The sequence below is a fragment of the Musa acuminata genome, chromosome BXJ1-4 (genome assembly GCF_036884655.1).
Source record: "Musa acuminata AAA Group cultivar baxijiao chromosome BXJ1-4, Cavendish_Baxijiao_AAA, whole genome shotgun sequence".
In the NCBI taxonomy this organism is placed as follows: domain Eukaryota; kingdom Viridiplantae; phylum Streptophyta; class Magnoliopsida; order Zingiberales; family Musaceae; genus Musa; species Musa acuminata.
The window spans coordinates 1,691,309-1,702,089 of NC_088330.1; the positions used below are offsets into that span (position 1 = coordinate 1,691,309).

Below are 10,781 nucleotides of genomic sequence, written 5' to 3' on the forward strand. Positions count from 1 at the left end.
GATTCGGTTTGGGATTTGTTGCCCGGGTCTTTAACGGGTCGGACCAGAAATGGATCGAACCCATTGGCGGATTCGATTCGATTGGGCCCAACATTGACTTGGACGAAAGATTCAATTTGGGCTGCTCAACCGATTGAAGTCACACCAAGGCGAGCTCTCACAACCGCCGCTCCTGGACGTTTACCCAAGCTTCTCTTCCCGGTTTCAAGCCCCCGATGCCATCGATCTGCTTCGCCGGAATACTCCACCGACGCGCCGCGTCCCCGCACTCCGTTCCTCCTTTGCTTCATCTCGTCTGGACGCGGCTGGTCAACCTCTTCGTCATCTGGGACGAGCACCCGCCCGTACGCCCAAATTCTCCAATTATTTCGAGTTCTTGAACGTACGTTTCTAGGAAGATCTGTTTCAGATGCGGCCAACGTCTCATGTTCGTATGTTGATCTTGATCTCAGGGACTCTAATCAATAGATCGATTGATGTCGACCGTGCAGCTTTGTGGGTCCAAATTGGCGGCGAGGTGGAGCATCCAACCACGGCAGGGGCTTCGCCCGTCGGCTTTGTGGTCTAGGGTTTCTTCTGATCGGGTGGACCTCATGGGCAAGTATGTGAGAGTCCCTGCCATTAGAGTTTCCAACATCAGTGGAGGTAAGGTATCAGTTTAATCACCATTCGACCGTCCACTTTCTTTATTTCCTATCATCTCCTTACCTCCTTTTGTAGCGACGAAAGTGTGATGGGAGATGGGGCTGACGTGTTGAACTATTGATATAAGTGGTTGCATTCGAGCTTTGCTCTTAGGTTTTCAATTTTTTGGAGAAAATTATAGGCAGATTACCATCTCTAACACCAGCACCATCTTCTGTATGCATGTTATGCATGATCAAGCAGCATTGGTGTGCATTGGGAGATAAATATACGTACATAGATAATAGAGATATAAACATGTCTCTTCTTTTATGCATGAATTTGGAGCTATATGTCTATTTGCATGCCAAAATGGTGTAAAATCAAGAGCAGATGGGGAATGAGATTATATGGATCAGTTGGAGTTGGAATAATTATGTGTTCCTTTCTTCATGATCTCAAAGAAGCATAAGTTTTGATGATCCAGAATCAATTTGGCACTTTGATTTCGCCCATCTTGTGGTTGCTTTTCTAATGAAGTGGGTTAACTAGTCATCAAATCCATGAGCATACTACATAAAGAATTATCTGGAGATTTTGAGTGTATGCTCCTAGTTAATCGTGGATTGCATAGTTTTTCTTTACATAATTCAGTGTCTTCTGATATGCATTGTCTCATTTATTCTTTTTGTAAATCAAGATAACATATTCATTTAGGTCAGACATTTTAGTTCATTAGCTGCAGCTATCATGGTTCTCTTGAACCAGAAAGAAAAGATTAAAATTATATACTAAAGCAAAGATGGCAACAATTGAAAACTCATTTTGGCTAGTAGAGCTTGTATTTTCTTTCTTTGCACTTTTTATTTATACAGTGCAAGACTGACTCCAAACTTTTTCTTCAAATGTCAGCATTTAGTCTCTTTGTGCCACAAGGGAAGTAGTTCTAGTAGTATTGATGCCAACACTAGTATGAGACACGCACAAAGTAAGCCTGATGAAGCTCCAACCGTGGAACCAGTCAATGGGAAAATGAGTATGGACATTCATGTACAAACGGAGGCTGTTATCACAATCAAAAGAAGTGCGAAAATACATGATTTTTGCTTAGGAATCCCCTTTGGTATGCCAATCAAACCTTTTAGTTGGAAGTGTAAGCTGAGTAGAAGTCTTGTTTGCTGTAGTTGATGTGAAGAATATGACCTACATCCTCTCTAACGAACATAATATTTTCTTTTATAGGTAGGTTTCTTTTTGCTGGGGGGCTGCTTGGATATATTTTTCTCTAGAAATCCTACAGGCATGGTAAGTGGTGGTGTCATATTGGCTCTGAGTTTCTTTAGCCTAAAGGTTTGGAGGACTGGAAGATCCAGCTTACCATTTATATCGGATCAAGCAGGTTTGTATCCCTGTTTCTTTACCCCTTTATACTTACCATCTTTTCATGTTTCCTTATTATGGTTCAATGTAAAGAAATATTATTTAATGTAGTTCCCAAGGATTCTATGACTAAATGTCCCTAAATTCACAATTGGGGCAATTCTAGCATTGCTATCTTTGAGTTTTAAATTTTTTTGATTGACCTGCATTTGGAAAATGGTGGCATATGTCAGTGCTGTCATGGATGTTTGCTCGGTCGTCTAGGCTAGGGTTGTATACAATGCTTAGGCATTTAGCCAATGCTCACCTGGATTACTACACATAGACAATCATATATTTGTATATGATTTCACACATTCATTTTGATAAATGGCGTACTTAGTGCACGAGGCTCCCATAAATGCAGGATCTAGAGAGGGTCAATGTATGCCGGCTTACCTTTAAATATTAAAAGAGGTTATTTTCGTGACTTGAACCTTGGTTTATATTTTGATGTGAAACTATATTTATACATGCAATATATTCACATATAAACTGATTGATTTGGGATAATTTTCATGTATTTATATTTGTCTATTATAAGTTTTCTAGTCTAACTGCTTTTTCAACAGGTAAAATATTTTTTTATTATTCGTGAATATTTAATGCCACTACCTCCAAATGTTGAGGTATATTGAACTGTTGATTGTTTTTTATAATTGTAGTTTGAAACTATTGGGTCATTTATCTAATATTCTAAAATGGTAGAGTGGCTTTTCTAAAGGCTACCACCTAGGTCTAGGTTATCGCCTAGATTACGGGATATATTCATCACTAGTTTATTTCAAATGCCAATGTCTTTAGATCAAGATGTTTATGTAAATGTGCAATTAAATTCATAAATGAAAGAGGCTACAATTATATGACACAAGCAGGCATGGGATGTCTTGATGCTCGGATCCTTGTACAGAATAACCTGGCTGATTACTGAATATTTTATTCAATCTTATAGTGCTAACTTCTGGATATGCTAACTATGAGTCTACTTTGTCTGTTTTGCAGCCATATCTGCCACACTTTGTCTGGAATTTTCTGCAGATGTACTCCTTGGTAATATAGTACCTATTAGATTTTTCATTGACTAGTATATAATCCGTTTACAAGTGGTAATGATTGGCTGGTTTCATATTGATGCAGTCAAATAAACTCTTCGCTACAGGATTTTATATTTTCATAAGGTATTCTTCTGCACCAATGAACTTTTTGAGAATCATCTTTTAGATCATTACTCATCTCTGATCATATTTCTAACCGGTGGCAGTGTTGCAATGATTTGCTTTTATTCGTATGTGCTAATCTCTGGAGGAAACCCCCCACCCAAGAAGTTGGCAGCAGCTCCCAATAATTGTTTCACGAGTATTATAGTGTTAAGAATGGAATTGTCGTGTTACATGTGGGGGGCTTCAGTTGTGTGCCTCTATTAGTTTCCTTCTGGAGACTCTCTAAGCGATTGCAGACAGAATACCCAGTTGTATGAAAAATTATGTCATAAAGATCCATTATGTAAACTGATAATGGAGTTGTGGAAATTTTTTTTGATGAAAAGCTAGAACATGAATTGTGAAGGGTATTATTCCTTGGACAGAAGTTTGACTCCAGAAAACTGTCTGGTCGAAATCTTGTGTGCTTTTATCATTGTCTAAATATAATATGAGTACTGGCATTGTCTTTTTTCTTCACAAACATGGGTCATTTCGGATTTATTATCATCGCAATGGAAGTGTTTTAGTGGATTTAGTTTTTGCTGATAAGAAAAGCATGGTTTTCAGAATGATCTCTGTTGCATACAATTTTTGTTACGTTCTGCCGGCATTGGTAATGGATTTATAGTGGGTATTGATTAGTCTCTTCCTATAAACCACACTGATCACAGTAATGTTATCCGAACTTTGCAATATGGGATGTGAACCCTCGATTTATTAAATGAGATGAGGACTGTCACATCCACGATTTATTAAAAAAATAAATTATCATTTCAAAATCTATAATATACTAGAGATTTTTAATTAAAAACATTTTTTTAATATACTAAACATTTTGAACATGGAAAAGGATTATAAATTTTATTAAATGATATAAATGGTGAAAAAGTATCCTTGCTCAGATCTTAAATCCATCACAAATTAGTAGATTATTTTAAAAATAAAATAAAAATATATCAGCAATATATATGTCCATGAAAACCTTCAAAGAAATCATAAAAATCATATTCAAATCAACCTTCAAAGAAATTTATTAGAATATATACATGAGAAAGACATCATTTCATAGCAAATCATCCTTTTTTACTTACGCCATTAATGGTAAGACCTTATTTCTCGTAGACAGGATATCTATTCCCTCAGCCACCGCAACCGCCGCCGCATCCACCACCACAGCCACCGCCACCACAGCCGCCGCCACCGCCACCGCTATTGATATCACTGACGAGGGCATCAGCAACGACGAAACCAGCGACGGTCCCTACCGCAGCACCAACCGCGACTTTGGCTGCGGTACCGCTGCTGTGGCTTGTCGTCGCCGCAGTAGCATAGTTTTGGCCGCCCCCGCCGTAGTACACAACGTTGTTCCTTGGTTTGGGCTTCTTCTTGCTATCGCCGCAGTTGAAGATAACTACAACAACCATACACACCATGAAGAGGATTCCCGTGAGATGGAACACGGAAGAGCTCCTGTCGTCAGTGGTGACCGACATAACTACAGCCCTAACCATGTTCTTCTGGTTTGGACAGATTGCTGCACCAAAAACAAGTATATATGTATGTATGTATAGGAGAGAGATCGTCAAGTTTTGAAGGCTTATTTGTCTTTTGGTTCTTTCTCGAAGCCGAGAGTTTCCACGCAACTTCGTTGACAACAACAACGGGATGAGGATGGCACATCGTCGACGGTGGTTGACTAATGCTAAAAACCTAAAGTCAGCTCTTGAAGAAGTAAACAACGCATCGGATGTCGACATTGGATATCGACTGCCTTCGCGCGTGGAGGTATTCCTGCAATGAGGCGGAGCATCGAAGGTCTTCCCGATGATCAGTAATCTACAAAGGATCTAAATGTTTTGATTGGATGATCAGTAATCTACAAAGGATCTAATATATTTATTAAGTCTTAGTTGTACTAACATTGATCAAACACCAAAGAGCATCTTCTAATATAATCTTGTGGTAAATACATTCGAATTGAATAATTAGGAATATTCAAAGTGAAAGAACACAATATACTTATAAGGTTTAGTATTCCCTCTCACAGTTTAGGTCTAAACCCAAAGTGCATAGTGCAAGCTTAAATTTTTGATCCCATAATTGATACAAGGAGACTCCATCTTAAAATTTTGATTGAGTGACAAGTGATCTCATAAACTTCAGTGGTCACACAATTGTATTTACAGGTAATAACACTCGAATTCATCAGATCCCTTCTCAATATCCTCTGTATGAACAGCCAGGAAGAGAAAACAAAGCAATTTCATTTCCTCCACAAGTCTCCTTTATCGTCCTCTTCCCTCCATCAATAAGATTTTAACAAGTCTACTCTTCCTTTCAAGTCACTAAGAAATTAAACACAGAAAAGAAAAGTTTATTCTCTGTTCCACTTGACATCCACTTCAACTGTGGTGGTTTCCACGTTCGAAAAGGATGAAAAGGAAATCCATCGCTACTCTGAATCCGTCACAGAATCATCTGAGACTTGCCCTGATAATTTATCTGTTGCAGAAACCATCTGTTGCGCCAATACTTTTGTATCAAAAATAAATCTGATTTCTACACTTTTTTGTGCAGTAGAAATGTGCAGAAGCATATAATTCATACTTTTGGATAACAGTATGCAGCTACTCACCTATGGTTGTCGTTGCAAGCCTTCATCCCACTTTTATATTGTTGGTGAATTTTTACGTCGTGGTTGAGGTGTTAGCACGGTTAGGCCCAATCCCGAAGTGCAAGGTCACCCATGCAGATGCGCGAGTCGCATCGACGTCGGGTCGAGTTGAGTCCAAGCGTCATCTCCTGAGTGTGGTTCTCCCTCGATGGGTTGTTGTTGCTTCGTTGTCAGTTCCTACACAAATGTCGAGGTCGGGAGCGGGATTTCCCGACTTGACCTCTTCAAAGTTTAAGTCAGCTTTTGGTGAAATAGGATACAGTTGAGTGTTTGAAATCCCTCTCCTTCTGATGAAGAGTTAGCTTTTATACCTATGAAGATGAGTTGGTTGTACGGGGTAAATTAATTACGATCGGCTCCTTAGGCGGTCGACTTTAGTTTCTATACGAGCGTCAATCGACCTGCACCGATCGGCGTTGCGCAGCGCCGCCCTGAGCTTTCCGGGATGATTGTATCATGATGATATCATTCGTATGGAGGGGGTGGCAAGCAGTTGTCCGCCATGTGTGTGTTGTGCACCACATCGTACTTGAGATTTCACGTGTGTTTGCTTGCTTAGGTCCACATGGGCGATGCCAAAATATGCCCTATCATTCTCTCCCCCCCAAAAGAGGCGTGCCTTGAGTTCCTTGTGGTGGGGCGCGGGGCATGGCTTAGTGCCTTTTGCCGATTGGGTTGGCTGTCGTCCTGAGAGTGGTGGTTCAATTATCAATTGATCAAGAGCTTCTATTCGAGAGGGTCAAGAAACATAACTCACGGACTGGGTTGGCTGAACAACACTACTCGGGCATTAGACTAGCCGAGATGCAACTTGGACATTGGACTAGCCACGAGGTGGGGCTCGAGCATTGGACTGGTTGCAAGGCATGGCTCAGGAGTTGGGCTGGCCGAGATGTGATTCGGGCATTAGACTGGCCGCGAGGCATGGCTCGGGCGTGGTTCGGGTGTTGGACTGGCCAGGATGCAACTCGAGCGTGAGGCATAGCTTAGGAGTTGGATTGGCCGAGAGGCGTGGTTCGGGCGTTGGACTGGCCGAGATGTGACTCGAGCGTTGGACTGACTGAGATGTGACTCAAGAATTAGACTGACCGCAAGGTGTGGCTCGAGCGTTGGATTGGTCGAGATGTGACTTAGGAATTAGACTGGTCGTGAGGTGTGGCTTGGGCATTGGACTAGTCGAGATGTGATTCAGGCGTTAGACTAGCCATGAGGTATGACTCGGGTGTCGGGTTGGCCGAGATGTGACTCGAGAATTAGAATGGTCGTGAGGCGTAGCTCAGGTGTTGGATTGGTCGAGATGTAACTCAAACATTGGACTGGCCAAGATGTGACTAGGGAATTAGACTAGTCATGATGTGACTCGGGAATTAGAGTGATCACGATGTGACTCGGGAATTAGAATGGTCACGAGACGTGGCTTGGGCGTTGGATTGGCCAAGATGTAACTTGGGCATTAGACTGGCCGCAATGTGACTCAGGAATTAGATTAGCCGCGAGGCATGGCTCGGGCGTTGGACTAGCCGAGATATGACTCAAGCATTAGACTGACCGCAAGGCGTGGCTCGGGCGTTAGACCGGTCGAGATGTGACTCGGGAATTAGATTAGCCGTGAGGCGTGGCTCGGGCGTTAGACTGGCCGAGATGTGACTCGAGAATTAGATTAGCCGTGAGATGTGGCTCGGGCATTAGACTAGCCGAGATGTGACTTGGGCATTAGATTGGTCGTGATGTGACTCGGGAATTAGATTGGCCGCGAGATGTGGCTCGGCATTAGACTAGCCAAGATGTGACTTGGGCATTAGACTGGCCGCAAGGCGTGGATCAAGCATTGGATTGGTCGATATGCACTATTGGGGGTACTTTTTGGCCGAGGTGCACAACTCGGGCACTGTTTGGTCGAGATGCACTATTGAGGCATTCTTTGGTCGAGGTGCATCACACAGGCACTATTTGGCCGAGGTGCATAACTCATGCATTGTTTGGCCGAGATGCACCATTGAGGCATTGTTTGGCCAAGGTACACCATTGATGCACTGTTTGACCGAGGTGCATAACTTGAGCACTGTTTGGCTGAGGTGCACCATTGAGGCACTGTTTGGCCGAGGTGCACAATTTGGGTACTGTTTGGCTGAGGTGCATCATTTGGGCACTATTTGGTCGAGGTGGACAACTCAGACACTGTTTGGTCGAGGTGCACCATTGGCGGCACTGTTTGGTTGAGGTGGACAACTCGGGCACATTTTGGCCGAAGTGCACAACTCGGGCACTATTTGGCTGAGATGCACCATTGGGGGCACTATTTGGCTGAGATGCACCATTGGGGGCACTATTTGGCCGAGGTGCACCATTAAGGCACTGTTTAGCCAAGGTGCATAATTCGGGCACTGTTTGGCCAAGGTGCACCATTGAGGCACTGTTTGGCCGAGGTACACCATTGAGGTATTCTTTGGCCATGGTGCATCACTCGGCACTATTTGGCCAAGGTGCACAACTCGTGCATTATTTGGCTGAGGTACACCGTTGAGACATTGTTTGGCCTAGGTGCACAACTCAAGCACTAGTTGGCCAAGGTGCACCATTAAGGCACTGTTTAGCATAGTGCACAACTCGGGCACTATTTGGCCAAGGTGCACAACTCAGGCACCGTTTGGCCGAGGTGCACAACTCGGGCACTGTTTGCCCAAGGTGCACCATTAGGGGCACTGTTTGCCCGAGGTGTACAACTCGGGCATTGTTTGGTTAAGGTGCACCATTTAGGCACTGTTTGGCCGAGGTGCACAACTCGAGCATTATTTGGCCAAGGTGCACCATTGAGGCATTGTTTGACTGATGTGCACAACTTGGGCATTGTTTGGTCAAGGTGCACCATTGAGGCACTGTTTGGCTGAGGTGCACTATTGAGGCACTTTTTGGCCAAGGTGTACCATTGAGGCTAAGCAACTACTATGTCCATGGCAGTCGAACCAACTGGGGTGAGTTTTAACTATGGCGGGAAAATTTCTATCCTAGATTTTCTGACTTTGGCGGAGGGTTAATTTGGGAGCGGCAGGTCAAGCCGATCGAGCCTTCTTCTTAGCTTGCTCAAGGTCAGCCCTCGGGATGGTTTCGCGTGGGGCTTCTTGTGCTCTTCGTGCTTTCCTGCTTCTAACGTCTTAGCAGCATCAACATACTGGTTTGCACATTGGAGCATCTCGGGGATGGTTATCGTTGGTCACTTGACTAGCGACCAGAAGAATCTAGATGGTCGTTGGCCCATCAAGAAATCTCATTGTGTTTTCGGTTGAGGCCAAGGAGCATGGTTGTAGACAGCTTCGACCACGTGCTGGCGAGGAAGTTATGCTTGAACTCCTTTTGGACCTTATCAAGGCGTCGATTGACTGAGCATAGCTGAGCCCGGAAAGAGTCCGCCAAATTGGATGACAACGTGTTGGGCTTAGGGGTGCTCGGGTAGGATCATCCGAGGTTTAGAGCATTGTTCTCGGATGTCGGCCTTGGATTCCCTGATAGCTCTTAAGGCAATGGGGTAACGCCCGTCGTGGCAAGTTACTGAGTGACCGACAATGGCATGGGGATAGGAGCCGATGGATCTCGTTGCAGCAATTGAGGTAACGTTGACTACCGAGCAAGCTGAGGAACAAAGTGGATGATGATCTGCATTATTCTTGCCAGGGCATGAACTTGAAGTGTGAGGCTAAAGAACGCCTTGGCAGAGACGAGAAGTTGTCCCATGGTGGCCCCGGGGGGTGACTTCTTGGGGTCGATAAATAGTTGCCAATAGCAGCTCGGGGTTACAGTGGGGGCATTTTCTTCTAAGCTCGTAGGAGGTGGGAGTTGTCCTCTGAATTCGAAGGTTGAGTGCATTGGGAGTGGCTCCTCTCCAACGCGTTCGCTTAGATCGCTTGGCTGGGGATGATCTTGCGACATCGGATCCTTTTTCTAACGTCAAAATATTGGTGAACTGTTACACCATGGTTGAGATGTCAGCACGGCTCAGTCCAATCCCGAAGCGCAAGGTCGCCCACGCGGATGCTAGGGTCGCATCGATGTTGGGTCAGGTTAGGTCCAAGCATCATCTCCCGAGTGCGGTTCTCTCTCGATGGGTTGCTGTTGCTTTGTTATCGATTCCTACACAAAGGTCGAGGTTGGGAGAGGGATTTCCCGACTCGACCTCTCCAAAGTTCAAGTCAACTTTTGGTGAAATAAGATAGAGTTGAGTGTTCGAAGTCCCTCTCCTCCTGATTAAGGAGGATTAGCTTTTATACATGTGAGGATGAGTTAGTCGTATAGGGTAAATTAACTATAGTCGACTTCTCGGGCGGCCGACTTTAGTTTCTGTACAAATCGACTTGCACGGATCGACGTTGCGTGATGCCCCCTCGAGCTTTCTGAGACAACTGCATCGTGATGATATCATTCGTATGGAGGGGGCGGCAAGCGGCTGCCCGCTACGTGTGTGTGTTGCACGCCACATCGTACTTGAGGTTCCATGTGTGTCTGCTTGCTTGAGTCCACGTGAGCGATGCCAAAATATGTCTCATCATATATATATATATATATATATATATATATATATATATAGTTCAAAGCAATCATGAATAACGCGAAACAAGATTCAAATAGAAAATAATAGAAGAGAAAAAGGAATATACAGAGGCTTAAGGCATAAGCCACAAGATGAAGACAAAAAGCGACATTTTGGAGATCTCCAACAAAAAATTGACACACATTTACACCACAATTTTGAATCAGAAGAAAGCTCTATTAGTATCGTGAGATTCATGTACCTATTTAAGTTTTCTGTTAATGGAAATCAAGTTGCCGAAGAAGCTCTGTTGATGACAGTATTGGGTTTTAAAGAAAGA

General features: G+C 43.7%; 1 protein-coding gene and 1 pseudogene across 1 annotated transcript; one reads left to right on the forward strand and one right to left on the reverse strand.

The window, feature by feature from the left end:
- Window position 1: 1 nt before the first annotated feature.
- Window positions 2–3,735, forward strand: LOC135671975 (protein FATTY ACID EXPORT 1, chloroplastic-like; annotated as a pseudogene).
- A 649-nt stretch (window positions 3,736–4,384) lies between these two features.
- On the reverse strand, window positions 4,385–4,738 carry LOC135671976 (uncharacterized). The gene has a single exon (XM_065180432.1). The coding sequence runs from the start codon at window positions 4,736–4,738 to the stop codon at window positions 4,385–4,387; it is 354 nt and encodes a 117-aa protein (XP_065036504.1).
- Between the last annotated feature and the right edge of the window lie 6,043 nt (window positions 4,739–10,781).

What these genes read in the sequence shown, in the direction of transcription:
- LOC135671976 (XM_065180432.1), bottom strand. Translation starts at nt 4,738, where the DNA reads ATGTCGGTCACCACTGACGACAGGAGCTCTTCCGTGTTCCATCTCACG.